The sequence below is a fragment of the Pseudophryne corroboree genome, chromosome 4, assembly GCF_028390025.1.
Source record: "Pseudophryne corroboree isolate aPseCor3 chromosome 4, aPseCor3.hap2, whole genome shotgun sequence".
NCBI classification, from domain to species: domain Eukaryota; kingdom Metazoa; phylum Chordata; class Amphibia; order Anura; family Myobatrachidae; genus Pseudophryne; species Pseudophryne corroboree.
Window position 1 is genome coordinate 839,219,115 of NC_086447.1, and position 24,025 is coordinate 839,243,139.

At 49.0% G+C, this 24,025-nt stretch overlaps 1 protein-coding gene across 1 annotated transcript in view; it reads left to right on the forward strand.

Moving 5' to 3' along the window:
* The first annotated feature begins 1,113 nt into the window (after window positions 1-1,113).
* TMX4 (thioredoxin related transmembrane protein 4) overlaps window positions 1,114-24,025 on the forward strand; it is a 144,439-nt gene continuing 121,527 nt past the window's right edge. Inside the window, exon 1 of the mRNA XM_063918583.1 lies at window positions 1,114-1,710. Within this exon, the coding sequence (XP_063774653.1) occupies window positions 1,457-1,710 (254 nt within the window). The 5' untranslated portion in view covers window positions 1,114-1,456. The remainder of the gene's footprint in view (window positions 1,711-24,025) is intronic.

The following is a 24,025-nucleotide window of genomic DNA, read 5'->3' on the forward strand; positions in this document are numbered from 1 at the left end:
CTGAGAATGGCAATGGCATCCCTGTGACAGTGTGTATGGATACGGGTCATTGGGTCGACACAACTTAGGTCGACCACTATTGGACGACATACATTAGGTCGACATGGTCATTAGGTTGACATGTGCTAGGTCGACAGGTCAAAAGGACGTCATGAGTTTTTTTTGGTGTCGTTTTCTTCGTAAAGTGACGCGGAACCCCAATTAGTGCATCGTGTCCCCTCGCATGGCTCACGGCATTTCCCAATTGTAGTCCACGTGGATCGTAAAGTATGAAAACGTCCAAAAATTGAAATTTTTAAAAAAACACTCATGTTGACCTTTTGACCTGTCGACCTAGTACGTCGGCCTAATGACCATGTCGATCTAGTGAACCTGTCGACCTATAGTGGTCGACCTAACGACTGTATTCCGTGTGTACACCACAACATATACAGTACTGCTCCAATTCAGACCTGATCACTCCTCTGTGAGTTTGCAGAGGTTTGCGATCAGTCGCCGCCCAGAGTGAAATTCCGTCCGTGCAAGTCTGCGTAAGCTGTGCGAAAAGCTTTGCAAACACCGGTCAGGTGCAAATCCATTTGCAACTCACTCACCATCTAATGATTTTTCCAGTGTAGCAGTCTGTGTGCAGCCCAGGACTTAGTCCTACAGCGCGATACACACAGGCTGATCGGGCCAGAGCCGACGTCACACACCCACCCACCCTAAAAACGCTTGGTAATGCCTACGTTTTTCCTGACACTCTCAGAAAATGCCATGTTACCACCCACAAGCGCCAGCTTCCTATCACCTTGCGTACGCCTAGTGATCAAAAAAGACGCAGGATTCTTTTGCAGTTTGGCCTGGTTCCTGCACATTAAGATCTACGCGCGTTGCGAAGGCGATCGATAATCGGCAATTCACACAACAGCGATCAGGCCTGAATTAGGCCCATAGTGACATGAACAGCATGTATAAGGCGAGCAGCATTTTGCCAATCCATGCCATACTGTATACAGAGACATAAAGGCAGAGGCTGCGCTCACGCTCTGGCACGTCACTCGTGTCAATCCACGGCTGGGGGAGGAGCGTGGAAACCCTGCCTTGCTCTCTCCCCGCACAAGGGGAGGGGGCTTTTTGTTTACTTATTTATTGCTCCTTCTATAAGCGGCAACTTTATATCAGCTGCAGCAGCAGCAGTAGTTGAGTGGGCAAGACAGGTGTATGCTGCTTATACAGGGCGATGCCCCCGGTGTGTGCCCATATATGTGTATAAGTGTACCGCACACAGCGGGGGAATGCAATAATAACACGCTGCGGTGCTATACCCCTATGTGCTGCCCCCTGTGCCCGCTCACCCGCCCCCAGTGACAGGCCAGCGTTACCCGCCAGCCAGGCTGCTGCTGTCACAGGGCGGAGGGGCCGGGGCGCACTTCCTGGTGTCACACACACACACGCCGCTGCCGCTGCTGTCATCATGGTGGCGGGGAGAGCGGGATCCCGGAGCAGGGCAGAAGACAGGGGGCTGCCGCCTCGCCACAGAGGCCCGGTGCGGCAGGAGCGGGCACGGTGCCCGGGCGGCATGGCGGCGGTGTGGCTGGTAGCGGTGACCGTGCTGCTGAGCTCGCTGCCCGGGCTGTCCAGGGCGGTCCATGCGCCAGAGGGCACGGTGCGGGCTGTCACCTCCAGCAACTGGTCGGCGCTCCTGGAGGGGCAGTGGATGGTGACATTGTGAGTATAACGCCACATTGTATGGATGTGAGTGGGCACCTGGCAGCTCCATATACCCCCTCTACTTACATTATCCTACCCTTTATACCCATTACCCTGCCATTCCCGCTGTGTCCCCCTGTATTACAGGCGTATTGTGTTGGTTATACTGTATGTTACCCTGAATAGCAGGCGTATTGTGCCAGGATGGGCACACAACTGACCGATATGTCACTGGACCCGCCGTCGCACCTACCGTGCAGCTGATCAAGGTAAGTGTACACGCTTGCTGACTGGCTGCTCGATCTGCCGGTACCGGTCATGCCCACCCAGCTTTGACGTCCCCCCCTGTAGCAAGTGTACTACTGCCCGGACATACAGGGCGATGTGCTGATATATCTGTAGATAAACAGGCCATCGGCTTTTCTGCAGGCCCGGCGCGATATGTCTGTGACCTACAGTACGTAATTCATTGGTACACACCGGCCGTCACTCCTACATCAGAACGGCCGATATACCGGCCAGAGTGTGTACCCAATCACAGGGTGCGCCGTGCATTGTGGCATATTTACGAAACGACAGTGTCATTCTCTAATTAAATGATAGTTAATAATACATTAAACTAAAGTTTAGAACACAGGGTCGGACGGTCTATCTATCTATCTATCTATCTATCTATCTATCTATCTATCTATCTATCTATCCACAAGGGATCTGTAGCGCCCGGTTACAGAGTACATAAAGAAATAAACACAACAAGAAAACAGTGACTTACAGTTCAAGACAATGTGCCTAATTGCACTGTGCACAAAACCATGTGCACTGCGGGGGGGCAGATATAACGTGCAGACAGAGTTTTAGATTTGGGTGGGTTATATTGTTTCTGTGCAGGGTAAATACTGGCTGCTTTATTTTTACACTGCAATTTAGATTTCAGTTTGAACACACCCCACCCAAATCTAACTCTCTCTGCACATGTTACATCTGCCCCACCTGCAGTGCACATGGTTTTGTCCATTAGCTAACAAATTTGCTGCTGCGATCAGATCTGATTTAGGCCCAATATAGGACAAGTATAAGGTATATAAACAGTTGCATCAGCAGACAACATCCAGATCAGTATTAGGGTGGCAAAAAACCAAGGGATGTGTTGCCGTCGAAGGGAGTATGGAGTAGAAGGTGGTTTAAGTAAGAGAAGGAAAGGCACATGAGGGTAGAGGTCCCTGATCATGAGAGCGTCCATTCTAAAGGGCAGGGGCAGACAGACAGGGATGACACAGATAAGGTAGACAGTGTTACCCCTTTCACAGTACCAAAAATAACCAGGGTTATTGAATGTGAAGCCAGAGTTAACCCGTGTCACTGTGCAGTGTGAATGGGTAAGCTGGGTCGATGTGACCCGGTACCCGTTCACACTGTAGGAACAGGCTGCGCTTGGAGATAATCAGGGCTAGGAAGCACAATATGCACTTGGGTCAAAAACTGGTTAGATAACAGGGAGCAGCGCGTTGTGGTTAATGGATCTTTATCAACTTGGACTGAAGTGCTAAGTGGTGTGCCGCAAGGCTCAGTATTAGGACCGCTATTGTTCAATATTTTCATTAACGACCTAACAGAAGGTCTAGAGAGCATGGTGTCAATTTTTGCAGATGATACCAAATTGTGTAAGGCTATAAATACAGAGGAGGATGCCGAGTCTTTTCAGAATGACTTAGTTAAATTAGAAGCATAGGCAGCCAAATGGAGAATGCGCTTCAACACAGACAAGTGTAAGGTAATGCACTGTGGTAACAAGAACAAAAATTACACCTACCTACTAAATGGGGTAAAATTAGGGGATTCTGTACTGGAAAAGGACTTAGGTGTCCTCATAGATAGCAAGCTAAGCAGTAGTACCCAAAGTAGGACTGCAGCAAAGAAGGCTAATAAGATATTAGCATGCATAAAACGGGGTATTGATGCTATGGACGAGAGTATTATACTCCCGTTATATAAATCACTAGTGAGGCCACACCTTGAATACTGTGTACAATTCTGGGCACCGTACTACAAAAAGGATATCCTGGAGCTTGAAAAGGTACAGAGGAGGGCGACCAAACTAATTAAGGGCATGGAGACGATGGAATACAAGGAAAGGCTTGAAAGACTAGGCATGTTTACATTGGAAAAGCGGAGACTAAGAGGGGATATGATCAACATCTACAAATATATAAGGGGACAATACACAGAGCTTGCGCGGGACCTGTTTTTGGTTAGATCAACACAGAGGACTCGTGGACACTCGCTCAGGTTAGAGGAGAGGAGATTCCGCACAATACGGCGTAAAGGCTTTTTCACGGTAAGGACAATACGTGTTTGGAATTCCCTGCCCGAGGGAGTTGTAATGGCGGAATCTGTCAACACCTTTAAGAATGGGTTAGATAAATTCCTAATGGATAAGGATATCCAGGGGTATGGTGCATAGTCATGCATTATAGTTACTATAAATAGGGATAAAATGCAACGGCTGACAGCAGCATCAGTCAGAAATTTTAGTCAAATCATCATGCATAGGAGACCACAAATAGGTTGAACTTGATGGACAATTGTCTTTTTTCAACCTCAGATACTATGTTACTATAATCTGATCCCCAAGCGCTGCCTCTGGTGTTAGAGTGTGGGGGGATGTTGGGGATAGGTTTAGGGTGCGGGGAGGGAGGCTAAGGCACCACCAGGAGGGGTTAGGTTGTGAGGGGGAGAAGGGTTAGGTTTAGGTAGTGGGGGCTAGGTTTAGGAGCCACCTGGGAAGATTAGGGTTACACTGCGGTGTAGGGGTTTTTGCATGGGTTAGGAAAGGGTAGGGGGAGGGTTAGAGTTACCGTCTCTTGTCAGAATTTCACCTGTCGGGATGCCGCTGTCTCCTGACCGCCGGCATCCCAACACCCAGCATTTTATACTCAACCCCTTACAAAGCCCTCACCCACTCCTCTCCCATTTACATCTCTGACCTTATCTCCTAACAACACTCACACCCATACCTTTCACTCTGCTAATACACACCGCCTTTCCTGTCTACTGATTACCTTCTCTGACTCCTACCTCCAAGATTTTTCACGTGCTGCTCCCTTTCTCTGGAATTCTCCACCTCACCTTGTCAGACTCTCAAACTCTCTACTAAACTTTGAATGGGCTCTCAAGACCCACTTCTTCACCAAACCCAGTAACTCTCATCCAAACCTTCTGTTCCACACCCATTGTTCCTGGCACATTCTCATCCAACCCTCTGTTCCTGGCACATTGCCAGATTGGTGACATCAGCCGCGACGCGTCCCAGAGGCAACGCTTGGGGATCAGATTATCTCCAAGCGCAGCATGTTGCTATAGTGTGAACGGGTACAGGGTCGCATTGACCTGGCTTACCCATTCACACTGCACAGTGACACGGGTTAACTGTGGCTTCTTTCACACTGCAAAATTAACCCGGGTTGCTGCGCGTTCACGTGCAATAACCCAGGTTATTTTTGGCACTGTGTCTACCTCACCTGTGCCACCCTTGTCTGTCTGTCTGCCCCTCCCCTTTAGGATGTGAGCCTGGTTGCAGCATTGAGGATAGATTGGAGTGGAGAGAGGCAATTGTCAGGGATGCCACACAGGATATTCTAGTAGTCCAGTCTGGAGATGACCAGTGAGTGGATAAGGGTCTTAGTAGCATCCAGAGTGAGAAAGGGTCTGATCCTGGAAATATTTTTGAGATGAAAACGTCAGGTTTGCGAGAGGTGTTGAATGTCTGGTTTGAAGGAGAGGGAGGAGTCAAGGATTACTCCAAGACGGCGCACTTCGGGGCTAGAGGAGATAATTGTGCCATTTATAGATAATTAAATTGTGGGAGGTGAGGTTGTGCGGCAGGGTGGAAGATGATCAACTCATCCTTAAGGGCCCCATACACTACAGCGACATGTCTGACCCTCATGTCGCAAAAGATTTCCCTTGAACTGCCCGGCAGCCTCCTGGGCGGCAGGATCGCATAGGATACATCGTATGCGGTCCTTTCGCATACAATGGGGCAGATGTATTAACCTGGAGAAGGCATAAGGAAGTAATAAAACAGTGATAAGTGCAAGGTGATAAACACACCAGCTAATCAGATCCTAGCTGTTAATTTACATACTGGAGCTGATTGACTGGTGCCTTTATCACCTTGCACATATCACTGGTTTATCACTTCCTTATGCCTTCTCCAGGTTAATACATCTGCCCCAATGTATCTTATGCGATCCCAGCCATGCCTGCGGAAACCGACATGTCACGAGTGCAGCACTAACGATCTAGGGGCTCTGATCCGATGCTGACGGGACCGCGCATCGGATCGGATGTAAAACACATCCGATTTGCCACTTTTCATCCGATTTATCTGCCCGAAAGGTCGAAATCAGATGAAATCGGGCATTATCGTTGTGGTGTATGGGGCCCTTTAGACATGTTGAGTTTAAGAAAGCTCTGGGACATCCAAGAAAAGATAGCAAAGTGAAAGTTGGAGATACAGGTGAGAAGAGAGCGGGGAGAGGACAGGGGAGAAAAGGTAGATTGGAGTATCATCAGAATAGAGATGATATTGTAAGTCCCCGCATTGTTGGTGCGACCGTGAGTCCACAGGTCTGTCTGTCTATCTGTCTATCTGTCTGTCTGTCTGTCATCTGTGTATAGTATAAATATATATAGTAATGCTTACTTAGTTTATATTACAAGTTACATATGTTAGGTTAGTGTACCCCATGTTCTGAATATTTACATACTTTAAAATGTATATTACAGACGCACTCGGTGCTGCACTCTCTAGGACCAGGTAATGGTGTCCTATTTTACTGTATGGTGTAATGTAATGATGATGCATAGTGATTTTACAAATCTTATGGCCAGTGTTTACAGTACAGATCCTCTGTGCCACATGCTGAATGTAATGCCCACACGTTCATAACAAAATACTGTCCACTTTTTCTGTGGACCCACACCCTAAAGTTACTTTGACTTTTTTTTTTTATCTCCTAATACTGTATGACCTAGGACACTACTAAGTTGGTTCTGTAGGTGTCTTTATTTTGTGCATCACAAGCGTACCTATAGTGCATAGGCTGATATGCCCTAACTACAGTGCTAGAAATTGTACATAAGAGGGAAGATGTATTAAGCCTGGAGAAGGGCTTAAGCAGTAGATGGTGATAACGCACCAGCCAATCAGCTCCTAACTGTCATTTTTCAAACCTGTAATGATTGGCTGGTGCGTTATCACCTTTCACTTATCACTGCTTTATCCCTTCTCCAGGTTAATACATCTGCCCCATTGCATGCAAACAGCACCTGGTTGAAAGAACTGACTGTATACATTTTACATGCGCCCCCCAGTTGTCCTCTGGACATACATATTGTACACACCCTTGCTTGCTGCTTATTGGTGTGCTGCGACGGCAAATACTATATCAGCACCCATTGTCTGAATGTACTATAGTGTGATTTTTCAGAAAGTGAACATAAAGTTCTGACTCCCGTGCATCACACGCATTTCACTTTTCTCTGACGTCCTAGTGGATGCTGGGAACTCCGTAAGGACCATGGGGAATAGCGGCTCCGCAGGAGACTGGGCACAACTAAAGAAAGCTTTAGGTCACCTGGTGTGCACTGGCTCCTCCCACTATGACCCTCCTCCAAGCCTCAGTTAGATTTTGTGCCCGGCCGAGGTTGGATGCACACTAGGGGCTCTCCTGAGCTTCTAGAAAGAAAGTATAGAATTAGGTTTTTTATTTTCAGTGAGACCTGCTGGCAACAGGCTCACTGCAGCGAGGGACTAAGGGGAGAAGAAGCGAACCTGCCTGCTTGCAGCCAGCTTGGGCTTCTTAGGCTACTGGACACCATTAGCTCCAGAGGGATCGACCGCAGGCCCAGCCTTGGTGTTCGGTCCCGGAGCCGCGCCGCCGTCCCCCTTACAGAGCCAGAAGCAAGAAGAGGTCCGGAAAATCGGCGGCAGAAGACATCAGTCTTCACCAAGGTAGCGCACAGCACTGCAGCTGTGCGCCATTGCTCCTCATACACACTTCACACTCCGGTCACTGAGGGTGCAGGGCGCTGGGGGGGGCGCCCTGAGCAGCAATAAAAACACCTTGGCTGGCAAAAATACCACAATATATAGCCCCAGAGGCTATATATGTGGTAAATACCCCTGCCAGAATCCAGAAAAAAGCGGGAGAAAAGTCTGCGAAAAAGGGGCGGAGCTATCTCCCTCAGACACACTGGCGCCATTTTCTCTTCACAGTGCAGCTGGAAGAAAGCTCCCCAGGCTCTCCCCTGTAGTTTTCAGGCTCAAAGGGTTAAAAAGAGAGGGGGGGGCACTAAATTTAGGCGCAATATTATATATACAAGCAGCTATTGGGGAAATTTCACTCAGTTATAGTGTTAATCCCCACATTATATAGCGCTCTGGTGTGTGCTGGCATACTCTCTCTCTGTCTCCCCAAAGGGCTTTGTGGGGTCCTGTCCTCAGTCAGAGCATTCCCTGTGTGTGTGCGGTGTGTCGGTACGGCTGTGTCGACATGTTTAATGAGGAGGCTTATATGGTGACGGAGCAGATGCCAATAAATGTGATGTCGCCCCCTGTGGGGCCGACACCAGAGTGGATGGTTCGGTGAAAGGTATTAACCGACAGTGTCAACTCCTTACATAAAAGGGTGGATGACGTAACAGCTGTGGGACATCCGGCTTCTCAGTCCGCGCCTGCCCAGGCGTCTCAAAGGCCATCAGGGGCTCTAAAACGCCCGCTCACTCAGATGGCAGACACAGATGTCGACACGGAGTCTGACTCCAGTGTCGACAAGGTTGAGACATATACACAATCCACTAGGAACATCCGTGACTTGATCCCGGCAATAAAAAAAAATGTGTTACACATTTCTGACATTAACCCTCTAAAAATGGGTTTTTATGTTGGGGAGAAAAAGCAGGCAGTGTTTTGTTCCCCCATCAGATGAATGAATGAAGTGTGTGAAAAGCGTGGGTTCCCCCCGATAAGAAACTGGTAATTTCTAAAAAGTTACTGATGGCGTACCCTTTCCCGCCAGAGGATAAGTTACGCTGGGAGATATCCCCTAGGGTGGATAAGGCGCTCACACGGTTGTCAAAAAAGGTGGCACTGCCGTTTTAGGAACGGCCACTTTGAAGGTACCTGTTGATAAAAAGCAGGAGGCTATCCTGAAGTCTGTATTTACACACTCAGGTACTAGACTGAGACCTGCAGATCGTGCTTCTGCAGCGTGGTCGGTGACCCTGTCAAACATGAGAACATATTAAAGACGTCGTCTTATATATGAGGGATGCACAGAGGGATATTTTGCCGGCTGGCATCCAAAATGAATGTAATGTCCATTCTGTCAGGAGGGTATTAGATTAAAAGGCGCATAGAGATTCTGCCTTATAAGGGTGAGGAATTATTTGGGGATGGTCTCTGGGACCTCGTATCCACAGCAACAGCTGGGAAGAAATATTTTTACCTCAGGTTTCCTCACAGACTAAGAAAGCACTGTATTATCAGGTACAGTCTTTTCGGCTTCAGAAAAGCAAGCGGGTCAAAGGCGCTTCCTTTCTGTACAGAGACATGGGAAGAGGGAAAAAGCTGCACCAGTCAGCCTGTTCCCAGAATCAAAATTCTTCTCTCGCTTCCTCTGAGTCCACAGCATGACGCGGGGGCTCCACAGGTGTAGCCAGGTACGGTGGGGGGCCGTCTCAAAAATTTCAGCGATCAGTGGGCTCGCTCACAGGTGGGTCCCTGTTTCATTCAAGTAGTATTTCAGGGGTACAAGCTGGAATTCGAGATGTCTCCCCCCCGCTGTTTCCTCAAATATGCCTTGCCGACAACTCCCTCAGGCAGGGAGGCTGCGCTAGAGGCAATTAATAAGCTGTATTCCCAGCAGGTAATACTCAAGGTGCCCCTACTTCAACAAGGACGGGGTTACTATTCCACACGGTTTGGGGTACCGAAACCGCATGGTTCGGTGTGACCCATTTTATATTTAAAATCCTTGAGCACATACATAAAAAAATTCAAGTTCAAGATGGAATCGCTCAGGGCGGTTATTGCAAGCCTGGACGAGGGGGATTACATGGGATCCCGGGACATCAAGGATGCTTACCTGCATGTCCCCATTTACCATCCTCGCCAGGAGTACCTCAGATTTGTGGTACATGATTACCATTACCAAGTCCAGACACTGCCGTTTGGACTGTACATGGCACCGAGGGTGTTTACCAAGGTAATGGCCGAAATGATGATACTCCTTCGAAAAAAGGGAGTTTTAATTATCCCGTACTTGGACAATCTCCTTATAAGGGCAAGGTCCAAGGAGCAGTTGCTAGTCGGGGTAGCACTATTTTGGAAAGTGCTACAACAGCACGGTTGGGTTCTAAACAGTCCAAAGTCACAGCTGGTTCCTACGACACGTCTACTGTTCCTGGGGATGGTTCTGGACACAGAACAGAAATAAGTGTTTCTCCCGGAGGAGAAAGCCAAGGAGCTGTCATCTCTAGTCAGAGACCTCCTGAAGCCAAAACAGGTATCGGTGCATCATTGCACGCGAGTCCTGGGAAATATGGTAGCTTCCTACGAAGCAATCCCATTCGGCAGGTTCCATGCAAGAACTTTTCAGTGGGACCTGTTGGACAAGTGGTCCGGATCACATCTTCAGATGCATCGGCTGATAACCCTGTCTTCAAGGACCAGGGTATCTCTACTGTGGTGGCTGCAGAGTGCCCATCTTCAAGAGGGCCGCAGGTTCGGCATACAGGACTAGGTCCTAGTGACCATGGATGCCAGCCTTTGAGGCTGGGGGGCAGTCACACAGGGAAGAAACTTCCAGGGACTTTGGTCAAGTCAGGTGACTTCCCTACACCTAAATATTCTGGAACTGAGGGCCATTTACAATGCCCTGAGTCAGGCAAGGCCTCTGCTTCAAAACCAGCCGGTACTGATCCAATCAGACAACATCACGGCAGTCGCCCATGTAAACCAACGGGGCGGCACAAGAAGCAGGATGGCGATGGCAGAAGCCACAAGGATTCTTCGATGGGCGGAAAATCATGTGTTAGCACTGTCAGCAGTGTTCATTCCCGGAGTGGACGACTGGGAAGCAGATCTTCTCAGCAGACACGACCTCCACCCGGGAGAGTGGGGATTTCATCCAGAAGTCTTCCAAAGGATTGTACACCATTGGGAAAGGCCACAGGTGGACATGATGGCGTCCCGCCTCAACAAAAAGCTATAAAAGATATTGCGCCAGGTCAAGGGACCCTCAGGCGATAGCTGTGGACGCTCTGGTAACACCGTGGGTGTACCAGTCGGTTATGTGTTCCCCCCCTCTGCCTCTCATACAAAAGGTACTGAGAATAATAGGAAGGCGAGGAGTAAGAACGATACTCGTGGTTCCGGATTGGCCAAGAAGAGCTTGGTACCCAGAACTTCAAGAAATTATATCAGAGGACCCATGGCTTCTGCCGCTCAGACAGGACCTGCGGCAGCAGGGGCCCTGTCTGTTCCAAGACTTACCGCGGCTACGTTTTGACGGCATGGCGGTTGAACGCCGGATCCTAAAGGAAAAGGGCATTCCGGAGGAAGTCATTCCTACGCTGATTCAAGCCAGGAAAGATGTAACTGCAAAACATTATCACCGCATATGGCGGAAATATGTTGCTTGGTGTGAGGCCAAAAAAGGCCCCAACAGAGGAATTTCAACTAGGTCGATTTCTGCATTTCCTACAAGCAGGAGTGTCTATGGGCCTAAAATTAGGCTCCATTAAGATACAGATCTCGGCTCTGTCGATTTTCTTCCAGAAAGAACTAGCTTCAGTACCTGAAGTTCAGACATTGTAAAAGGAGTGCTGCATATTCAGCCCCGGTTGTGCCTCCAGTGGCACCTTGGGTTCTCAACGTGGTGTTGAGTTTCTTAAAATCACATTGGTGTGGGCCACTAAAAACCGTGGATCTAAAATATCTCACGCGGAAAGTGGTCATGTTATTGGCCTTGGCTTCGGCCAGGCGTGTATCAGAATTGGCGGCTTTGTCATATAAAAGTCCTTATCTGATTTTCCATATGGATAGGGCAGAATTGAGGACTCGTCCCCAGTTTCTCCCTAAGGTGGTATCAGCTTTTCACTTGAACCAACCTATTGTAGTGCCTGCGGCTACTAGGGACTTGGAGGATTCCAAGTTACTGAACGTAGTCAGGGACTTGAAAAATTATGTTTCCAGGACGGCTAGAGTCAGGAGAACTGACTCGCTGTTTATCCTGTATGCACCCAACAAACTGGGTGCTCCTGCTTCTAAGCAGACTATTGCTCGCTGGATTTGTAGCACAATTCAGCTGGCGCATTCTGCGGCTGGACTACCGCAGCCAAAATCTGTAAAAGCCCATTCCACAAGGAAGGTGGGCTCATCTTGGGCAGCTGCCCGAGGGGTCTCGGCTTTCCAACTTTGCCGAGCTGCAACTTGGTCAGGGGCAAACACGTTTGCTAAATTCTACAAAATTGATACCCTGGCTGAGGAGGACCTGGAGTTCTCTCATTCGGTGCTGCAGAGTCATCCGCACTCTCCCGCCCGTTTGGGAGCTTTGGTATAATCCCCATGGTCCTTACGGAGTTCCCAGCATCCACTAGGACGTCAGAGAAAATAAGATTTTACTCACCGGTAAATCTATTTCTCGTAGTCCGTAGTGGATGCTGGGCGCCCATCCCAAGTGCGGATTGTCTGCAATACTTGTATATAGTTATTGCCTAACTAAAGGGTTATTGTTGAGCCATCTGAGAGGCTCAGTTATATTCATACTGTTAACTGGGTATAGTATCACGAGTTATACGGTGTGGCTGGTAAGAGTCTTACCTGGGATTCAAAATCCTTCCTTATTATGTCAGCTCATCCGGGCACAGTGTCCTAACTGAGGCTTGGAGGAGGGTCATAGTGGGAGGAGCCAGTGCACACCAGGTGACCTAAAGCTTTCTTTAGTTGTGCCCAGTCTCCTGCGGAGCCGCTATTCCCCATGGTCCTTACGGAGTTCCCAGCATCCACTACGGACTACGAGAAATAGATTTACTGGTGAGTAAAATCTTATTTGATTTCCTTTTAGGGGTATATTCAATTAGGGTCGGATCTGTCGGAATGGATCCAACAAACCCTATTCAATCTCATCTCAATTCGACTTTTAAAAAGTTGAATTGAGATGAGGGGGGGGGGGGGGGGGGCGGAGCCGCGGGGACAGCCTCGGGCAGACGGAGGAGATCAGCGCTGCAGGAGGATGTCACACAGCCGCCTGACCTCACGGCAGTGTCCACCCGGCTCCAGCAAGCGTGACCTCACTTGCTGGAGCTGGGTGGAAGCTGCCGTGAGCGGTGCGGCTGTGAGACATCCTGCTGCAGCACTGTGCTGTAGCGCTGCTCTCCCCTGTATGCCCGCGGCTCTCCCCCGTCTCCCTGAGGCTACTCCCCCTCTCCTCCTCTGGGTCCCACATCTCAGTCCGACATTTTTTTATGTCGGACTGAGATGGTCTCAAACTAGGCCAAATCCTGTCGAATTTGGCCCCATTTCACTCAAAAGTACGTGAACCGGCAGCTATACCGCCGATTCACGTACTATTCGACAAGTCGAATTCCACGATTTGACGAATAAAAACTCCTTGGATTGAATAGGTCGAATCACTATTCAACTTTAAAAAGTCGAAAACTGCCGTCTTTTCGACAGACTGCAGTTTTTGCGACCCTAATTGAATATACCCCTTAAACTGCTCTGTTATATGAAAACTTAATTGTTTAGTAGCGATGCCTTACCCTATAACTTGAGACCCACTAAAATCTTGGTATTTTGGAGAAGAATGTCGTTTGAATTTGTATAGCTGTCTTGTGCATCACGGAGAATCGCCCTATATGTCACGCTTTGGTTTTAGATCAGTTTGGTTGGCTTATTCCAACAAATATCTAGTTTAAATGAAAAAAAATTATAACATAGATTTTCACACACAACATACTGTAGGTTTCCTTAAACTACATTTCAATAGAAAGCGAATAATGAAACAAATGTCTGATTACTACTGAGAACAAAGCCATTGGAGGTTGACATCTAGATTATAATTATGTATTGTATGCATGAATATGCATTGGATGTACAGGATGCAGAATGGCAAAGCTTATTCCGCTGTTGTGCTCTTAATCCTGATGATTTGAACATTGAGGCCCATGAGTGCGGACGGGCATAATGCAAGTCTTAGTGCAATTTTGCTTCTCTCCCCAGTCTACCAATTCTAAGTTTTATTAGACTGTGATACTAGACAAATCCCGTCAGGCTGGATTACAAACAAAAGCTTTTCTTTGGCAAAAAAAAAGAAAAGATTTTTAATTCTCATTATAGCACAACCTGTTACCCTGTTTGTGAAAATCTTTAAAGCAAGGTTTTATTAGTTGGTGTTGGGTGACGTAGAAGCGTTGTGCAATAAGAGGGTGCCCCCCCTTTTTTTAACATGTTACGTTACTGTAAACATTGCTTCTTTTAGAGGATTGAGCAAAAATACGAAATGTTTTGTGCTGTAACGTTCCAGAGACGCATCTTGCAAGGTTATGAGACCTGATGTGTAGTTGAATCTTCACATTACATGTAAAAGTGATTCCAGCTTGAAGGTGCAATTTTGCACCTTGGCCAGACCTGGGGGAGCTGAACTTTGTACTTCAAAATGAATTTAAAAGTAATTTGAAATAAATCTGCCCGGTATTAGTGTTCTAAAAATTGCATTTGCAACTTTTCGCTGGAACTGGGTTTATCGTGCGGGGAAAAGCTCTGGCGTTTATGCCCGGAACTATACAATTATTCTGCATTTCCCCCCCAAGCGTTATACCATGGGTTAATGCGCGCTAATCCATAGATTCCAGCACTTTGCACAAAGTGTTGGAATGTATGGGTTTCCGCCGTTAAATACAGTCTGCATTTTAACGATTATTTCGCCATGCAGCTCCTCTAGGGCTTAGCGTGCGGGGTTCCTGCAGCTGAGTAGGGGAGCGTGTTCAGTTACCTGCTGGGTAAACCCCAACCCTAAGACGGGCAATTCAATTTTTCTAACGTCCTAGTGGATGCTGGGGACTCCGTAAGGACCATGGGGAATAGACGGGCTCCGCAGGAGACATGGGCACTTTAAGAAAGAATTTAGGTTCTGGTGTGCTCTGGCTCCTCCCTCTATGTCCCTCCTCCAGACCTCAGTTTGAATCTGTGCCCGGACGAGCTGGGTGCTGTTCAGTGAGCTCTCCTGAGCTTGCTGTTAGAAAGTATTTTATTAGGTTTTTTATTTTCAGGGAGCTATGCTGGCAACAGACTCCCTGCATCGTGGGACTGAGGGGAGAGAAGCAGCCCTACTCTCGGCAGATAGGTCCTGCTTCTTAGGCTACTGGACACCATTAGCTTCAGAGGGATCGTACACAGGATCTCACCCTCGTCGTCCGATCCCAGAGCCGCGCCGCCGTCCCCCTCGCAGAGCCGGAAGACAGAAGCCGGGTGAAAGAAGCAAGAAGACTTCGAAATCGGCGGCAGAAGACTCCAGTCTTCACTGAGGTAGCGCACAGCACTGCAGCTGTGCGCCATTGCTCCCACACACACCCACATACTCCGGTCACTGTAGGGTGCAGGGCGCAGGGGGGGTGCCCTGGGCAGCAATTTAGGACCTCTTTGGCAAAAGTACACATATATATACAGTTGGGCACTGTATATATGTATGAGCCCCCGCCAAAAAATTGTATATTAAAGCGGGACAGAAGCCCGCCGGTGAGGGGGCGGGGCTTCTTCCTCAGCACTCACCAGCGCCATTTTTTCTCCACAGCTCCGCTGAGAGGAAGCTCCCCAGGCTCTCCCCTGCAGATACACGGTAGAAGAGGGTAAAAAGAGAGGGGGGGGGGCACATAATTTGGTGCAAAAATCAATATAACAGCAGCTACTGGGTTAACATTAAGTTACTGGGTTATTCCTGGGTTATATAGCGCTGGGGTGTGTGTGCTGGCATACTCTCTCTCTGTCTCTCCAAAGGGCCTTGTGGGGGAACTGTCTTCAAAAAGAGCATTCCCTGTGTGTGTGGTGTCGGTACGCTTGTGTCGACATGTTTGACGAGGAAGGCTATGTGGAAACAGAGCGGGAGCAAATTAATGTGGTGTCTCCGCCGACGGCGCCGACACCTGATTGGATGGATATGTGGAAGGTTTTAAATGATAATGTTAATTCCTTGCATAAAAGGTTGGATAAAGCTGAAACCTTGGGACAGTCAGGGTCTCGGCCCGTGCCTGATCCCATGTCGCAGAGGCCGTCAGGGTCTCAGAAGCGCCCACTATCCCAAATTGTTGACACAGATACCGACATGGATTCTGACTCCAGTGTCGATTACGATGATGCAAAGTTACAGCCTAAATTGGCTAAATCCATCTGTTATATGATTATAGCAATTAAGGATGTGTTGCACATCACAGAGGAAACCTCAGTCCCAGACAAGAGGGTTCATATGTATGGGGAAAAAAGGCAGGTGGTGACCTTCCCCCCTTCACACGAGCTAAATGAGTTATGTGAAAAGGCTTGGGAATCTCCAGATAAAAAACTGCAGATTTCCAAACGGATGCTTATGGCGTATCCTTTCCCGCCAACGGATAGGTTACGCTGGGAATCCTCCCCTAGGGTGGACAAAGCTTTAACACGCTTATCCAAGAGGGTAGCCCTGCCGTCACAGGATACGGCCACCCTAAAAGATGCTGTGGATAGAAAGCAAGAGGGTACCCTGAAGGCCATTTATGCACATTCAGGTACCTTACTAAGGCCGGCAATCGCGTCGGCCTGGGTGTGTAGTGCTGTAGCAGCAAGGACTTATACCTTATCTAAGGAACTTGATACCTTAGACAAGGATACTATATTAATGACCCTGGGGCATATAAAAGACGCTGTCCTATATATGAGAGATGCTCAAAGAGACATTAGCCTACTGGGCTCTAGAATAAATGCTATGTCGATTTCTGCCAGAAGGGTCCTGTGGACTCGGCAATGGACAGGTGATGCCGACTCAAAAAGGCACATGGAGGTTTTACCTTACAAGGGTGAGGAATTGTTTGGGGAGGGTCTCTTGGACCTGGTCTCCACAGCTACTTCTGGAAAGTCAAGTTTTTTGCCATATGTTTCCTCACAACCTAAGAAAGCACCGTATTACCAAATGCAGTCCTTTCGATCACAAAAGGCAAGATAGTCTGAGGTGCGTCCTTTCTTGCCAGAGGCAGGGGCAGATGAAGGAAGCTGCACAACGCAGCTAGTTCCCAGGAACAGAAGTCCTCCCTGGCTTCCACTAAATCCACCGCATGACGCTGGGGCTCCACAGGCGGAGCCAGGCCCGGTGGGGGCGCGTCTCCGAAATTTCAGCCACAAGTGGGTTCACTCCCAGTTGGATCCCTGGGCAATAGAGATTGTGTCTCAGGGATACAAGCTGGAATTCGAAGAGATGCCCCATCACCGATACCTCAAATCGGCCCTGCCAGCTTCCCCCTTAGAGAGGGAAATAGTGTTAACTGCAATTCACAAATTGTATCTTCAACAGGTGGTGGTCAAGGTTCCCCTCCTTCAACAAGGAAAGGGTTATTATTCGACCATGTTTGTGGTACCGAAACCGGACGTTCGGTCAGACCCAACCTGAAAAGGTTCAAGATGGAATCGCTCAGAGCTGTCATCGCAAGCTTGGAAGGGGGGGATTTTATGGTGTCTCTTGACATAAAGGATGCATACCTTCATGTCCCCAGTTATCCACCTCATCAGGCGTACCTCAGATTTGTGGTACAGGATTGTCATTACCAATTTCAGATGTTGCCGTTTTGGTCTCTCCACGGCACAGAGAATATTTACCAAGGTAATGGCGGAGATGATGGTACTCCTGCGGAAGCAAGGGGTCACTATTATCCCGTACTTGGACGATCTCCTCATAAAGGCGAGATCAAGAGAGCAGTTGCTGATCAGCGTAGCACGCTCTCTGGAAGTGTTACGACAACACGGCTGGATTCTAAATATTCCAAAGTCGCAGTTGATTCTTACGATTCGTCTGCCTTTCCTGGGCATGATTCTGGACACAGACCAGAAGAGGGTTTATCTCCCGATGGAGAAGGCTCAGGAGCTCATGACACTGGTCAGAAACCTATTGAAACCAAAACAGGTGTCGGTGCATCACTGCACGCGAGTCCTGGGAAAGATGGTGGCATCATACGAGGCCATTCCCTTCGGCAGGTTCCATGCAAGGGGTTCCATGCAAGGACCTTTCAATGGGATCTACTGGACAAATGGTCCGGATCACATCTTCAGATGCATCGGTTAATCACCCTATCCCCCAGGGCCATGGTGTCTCTCTTGTGGTGGCTGCAGAGTGCTCACCTCCTCGAGGGCCGCAGATTCGGCATTCAGGACTGGGTCCTGGTGACCACGGATGCAAGCCTCCGAGGGTGGGGGGCAGTCACACAGGGAAGAAATTTCCAAGGTCTGTGGTCAAGTCAGGAGACTTGCCTCCACATCAACATCCTGGAACTAAGGGCCATATACAACGCCCTACGCCAAGCGGAGTCCCTACTTCGTGACCAACCGGTTCTGATTCAGTCAGACAACATCACCGCAGTAGCTCATGTAAACCGCCAAGGCGGCATAAGGAGCAGGGTGGCGATGGTAGAAGCCACCCGAATTCTTCGCTGGGCGGAGAATCACGTAAGCGCACTGTCAGCAGTGTTCATTCCGGGAGTGGACAACTGTGAAGCAGACTTCCTCAGCAGGCACGACCTCCACCCGGGAGAATGGGGACTTCATCAAGAAGTCTTCACGCAGGTTGCAAGTCGGTGGGAACTGCCACAGGTGGACATGATGGCATCCCGCCTCAACAAAAAGCTACAGAAGTATTGCTCCAGGTCAAGAGACCCTCAGGCGATAGCTGTGGACGCACTGGTGACGCCGTGGGTGTTCCAGTCGGTCTATGTATTTCCTCCTCTTCCTCTCATACCCAAGGTGCTGAGAATCATAAGAAAAAGAGGAGTGAGAACAATACTCATTGTTCCGGATTGGCCAAGAAGGACTTGGTATCCAGATCTGCAGGAAATGCTCACAGAGGACCCGTGGCCACTGCCTCTAAGACAGGACTTGTTGCAACAGGGGCCCTGTCTGTTCCAAGACTTACCGCGGCTGCGTTTGACAGCATGGCGGTTGAACGCCGGATCCGGATGAGGTCATTCCTACGCTGATTAAGGCTAGGAAGGACGTGACGGCTCAACATTATCGCCGTATATGGCGAAAATATGTTGTTTGGTGTGAGGCCAGGAATGCCCCTACGGAGGAATTCCAGCTGGGCCGTTTCCTTCACTTCCTACAGTCGGGAGTGACTTTGGGCCTAAAATTGGGTTCCATTAAGGTCCAGATTTCGTCCCTATCCATTTTCTTTCAAAAAGAACTGGCTTCTCTGCCTGAAGTTCAGACGTTTGTAAAGGGAGTGCTGCATATTCAGCCCCCTTTTGTGCCTCCAGTGGCACCTTGGGATCTTAACGTGGTGTTGAGTTTCCTGAAATCACACTGGTTTGAACCACTCAGGTCGGTGGAATTGAAATATCTCACGTGGAAGGTGGTCATGCTACTAGCCTTGGCTTCGGCTAGGCGGGTGTCAGAATTGGCGGCTTTGTCACATAAAAGCCCTTATCTGGTTTTCTATGCGGATAGAGCAGAATTGCGGATCCGTCCACAATTTCTGCCGAAAGTGGTTTCATCCTTTAATATCAACCAACCTATTGTGGTGCCTGTGGCTACTACTGACTTGGAGGATTCCGAGTTACTGGATGTGGTCAGGGCTTTGAAGGTTTATGTAGCCAGAACGGCTAGGGTCAGGAAAACAGAATCTTTGTTTATCCTGTATGCTTCCAACAAGCTTGGGGCGCCTGCTTCAAAGCAGACTATTGCTCGCTGGATCTGTAATACGATTCAGCAGGCTCATTCTGCGGCTGGATTGCCGCTGCCAAAATCAGTTAAGGCCCATTCCACTAGGAAGGTGGGCTCTTCTTGGGCGGCTGCCCGAGGGGTCTCGGCATTACAGCTGTGCCGAGCGGCTACTTGGTCAGGTTCAAACACTTTTTGCAAAGTTCTACAAGTTTGATACCCTGGCTGAGGAGGACCTTGTGTTTGCTCAATCGGTACTGCAGAGTCATCCGCACTCTCCCGCCCGTTTGGGAGCTTTGGTATAATTCCCATGGTCCTTACGGAGTCCCCAGCATCCACTAGGACGTTAGAGAAAATAAGATTTTACTTACCGGTAAATCTATTTCTCGTAGTCCGTAGTGGATGCTGGGCGCCCGTCCCAAGTGCGGACTTCTTCTGCAATGCTTGTATATAGTTATTGCTTAAATAAGGGTTATGTTATAGTTGCATCAGGGTTGATCTGATGCTCTGTTGTTGTTCATACTGTTAACTGGGTAAGTTTATTACAAGTTATACGGTGTGATTGGTGTGGCTGGTATGAGTCTTGCCCTGGATTTCCAAAATCCTTTCCTTGTACTGTCAGCTCTTCCGGGCACAGTTTCTCTAACTGAGGTCTGGAGGAGGGACATAGAGGGAGGAACCAGAGCACACCAGAACCTAAATTCTTTCTTAAAGTGCCCATGTCTCCTGCGGAGCCCGTCTATTCCCCATGGTCCTTACGGAGTCCCCAGCATCCACTACGGACTATGAGAAATAGATTTACCGGTAAGTAAAATCTTATTTTCTCTGACGTCCTAGTGGATGCTGGGGACTCCGTAAGGACCATGGGGAATAGACTGCTCCGCAGGAGACTGGGCACATCTAAAGAAAGCTTTAGGACTATCTGGTGTGCACTGGCTCCTCCCCCTATGACCCTCCTCCAAGCCTCAGTTAGATTTCTGTGCCCGGCTGAGCTGGATGCACACTAGGGGCTCTCCTGAGCTCCTAGGAAGAAAGTATATGTTAGGTTTTTTATTTTCAGTGAGACCTGCTGGCAACAGGCTCACTGCACCGAGGGACTAAGGGGAGAAGAAGCGAACCTACCTAAGTGGTGGTAGCTTGGGCTTCTTAGGCTACTGGACATCATTAGCTCCAGAGGGATCGAACACAGGACCCGACCTCGTCGTCCGTTCCCGGAGCCGCGCCGCCGTCCCCCTTACAGAGCCAGAAGCAAGAAGGTGGTCCGGAAAATCGGCGGCTGAAGACTTCTGTCTTTTCCAAGGTAGTGCACAGCACTGCAGCTGTGCGCCATTGCTCCTCATGCACACCACACACTGCGGTCACTGATGGGTGCAGGGCGCTGGGGGGGGGGCGCCCTGAGCAGCAATATTAACACCTTGGCTGGCGAACTGACACCATATATAGCCCCAGGGGCTATATAGGTGTTTATTAACCCCTGCCAGAACTTTTACAATAGCGGGAGAAAGCCCGCCGAAAAAGGGGCGGAGCCATCTCCCTCAGCAAAGAGAGGGGGGGGCACAAATTAGGCGCAGTATATATATATATATTATGCAGCTATAAGGGAAAACACTCTCTATAGGTGATATCCCTGTGATATATAGCGCTCTGGTGTGTGCTGGCATACTCTCCCTCTGTCTCCCCAAAGGGCTTTGTGGGGTCCTGTCCTCTGTCAGAGCATTCCCTGTGTGTGTGCTGTGTGTCGGTACTGCTGTGTCGACATGTATGATGAGGATAATGATGTGGAGGTGGAGCAAATGCCTGTGAATGGGATGTCACCCCTGCGGGGTCGACACCGGTGTGGATGGACTTATGGAAGGAATTACGTGACAGTGTCAACTCCTTACATAAAAGGTTTGACGACATAGGACAGCCGGCTGCTCAGCTTGTGCCTGTCCAAGCGTCTCACATGTCTTCAGGGGCTCTAAAACGCCCGCTACCTCAGATGGCAGACACAGATGTTGACACGGATACCGAATCCAGTGTCGACGACGATGAGACTAGTGTACCTTCCAATAGGGCCACCCGTTACATGATTGAGGCAATTAAAAATGTATTACACATTTCTGATAATACCCCAGATACCACAAAAAAGGGTATTATGTTTGGTGACAGAAAACTACCAGTAGTTTTCCTGCATCTGAGGAATTGATATGAGGTGTGTGAGGAAGCGTGGACTTCCCCCGATAAGAAATTGATAATTTCTAAGCAGCGTACCCTTTTCCGCCAGAGGATAGGTCACGTTGGGAAATAACCCCTAGGGTAGATAAAGCGGTTACACGCTTATTAAAAAAGGTGGCACTACCGTCACGGATACGGCCGCCCTGAAAGACCTGCTGATAGAAAGCAGAAAACTACCCTTAAAGCTATATACACACACACGGGCATGATATTGAGACCTGCTATTGCCTCGGCATGGATGTGCAGTGCGGCAGCTGCGTGGTCAGATTCCCTGTCGGATAATATTTATACTATAGATAGGGACAATATTTTGCTGAAAATAAAGCATATAAAAGACGCTGTCTTATACATGCGTGATGCACAGAGGGATATTTGCCGACTGGCATCACTAATAAGCGCTATGTAAAACCATTGCCGCCAGACGGGGTTATGGACTCGGCAATGGTCGGGTGATGCCGATTCAAAACGGCACATGGAAGTTTGCCCTAGAAGGGGGTGGAACTGTTTGGGGATGGTCTTTCAGACCTCGTTTCCACAGCTACGGCTGGGAAATCAAAACTTTTGCCACAAGCTACCCCACAGCAAAAGTAAGCACTGTATTATCAGGTACAGTCCCTTCGGCCCCAGAAAAGTAGAGGGCTAGAGGCTCATCTTTTCTGCCAAGAGGAAAAGGTAGAGGGAAAAAGCTGCAGCACACAGCTAGTTCCCGAGAGCAGAAGTCCTCCCCTGCGTCCGGTAAGTCCACAGCATGACGCTGGGGCTGCTCGGGCGGACCCGGGTACGGTGGGGGCCCGTCTCAGAAATTTTCAGCGCACAGTGGGCTCTCTCACAGGTGGATCCCTGGGTTCTTCAAACAGTATCTCAGAGGTACAGGCTGGAATTCGAGACGTCTTCCCCCCGCCGTTTCCTAAAATCTGCCTTACCGGCAACTCCCTCTGCCAGGGAGGCAGTGTTGGTGGCTATCCAAAAAACTGTATTCACAGCAAGTGATTATCAAGGTACCCCTCCTTCAACAGGAAAAGGGTTACTTTTCCACAATGTTTGTGGTACCGAAACCGGACGGTTCGGTGAGACCCATCTTAAATTTAAAATCCTTGAACACATATATCAAAAGATTCAAGTTCAAGATGGAATCGCTCAGGGCGATTATTGCGATCCTGGACGAGGGGGATTACAGGGTCTCTCTGGACATCAAGGATACTTACCTGCATGTCCCCATTTACCCTCCTCACCAGGAGTACCTCAAGATTGTGGTACCGGACTGTCACTATCAGTTCCAGACGCTGCCGTTTGGATTATCCACGGCACCGAGGGTCTTTACCATGGGTAATGACCGAAATGATGATACTCCTTCGCAAGAAGGGAGTTTTAATTATCCCGTACTTTGACGATCTCCGGATAAAGGCGAGGTCCAAGGAACAGTTGGTAAGGGGGTAGCACTTTCTCGGGAAGTGCTGCAACAGCAGGACTGGATTCTCAATTCCAAAGTCACAGCTGGTCCCGACGACACGTCTTCTGTTCCTGGGAATGATTCTGGAAACAGACCAGAAAAAAGTGTTTCTTCCAATGGAAAAAGCCGAGGAGTTGTCATCTCTAGTCAGAAACCTCCTAAGACCGGGACAGGTGTCGGTACATCAATGCACACGAGTCCTGGGAAAAATTGTAGCTTCGTACGAAGAAATTCCATTCAGAAAGTTCCACGCAAGGATTTTCCAGTGGGACGTGTTGGACAAATGGTCCGGGTCCCATCTCCAGATACAGCAGCGGATAACCCGGTCGGCAAGAACCAGGGTGTCGCTGCGGTGGTGGCTGCAGAGGGCTCATCTACTAGAGGGCCGCAGATTCGGAATACAGGACTTGGTCCTGGTAAACACGGATGCCAGCCTTCGGGGCTGGGGTGCAGTCACACAGGGAGTAAAATTCCAAGGACTGTGGTCCAAACAGGAGATTTCACTTCACATAAATTTTCTGGAGCTAAGAGCCCTTTACAAGGCCGTAAGCCAAACAAGGCCCCTGCTTCAAAACCAGCCGTACTGATCCAATCAGACAACATCACGGCGCTCGCCCATGTAAACAGGCAGGGCGGCACAAGAAGCAGGAGGGCAATGGCAGAAGCCACAAGGATTCCCCGTTGGGCGGAAAATCATGTGGTAGCACTGG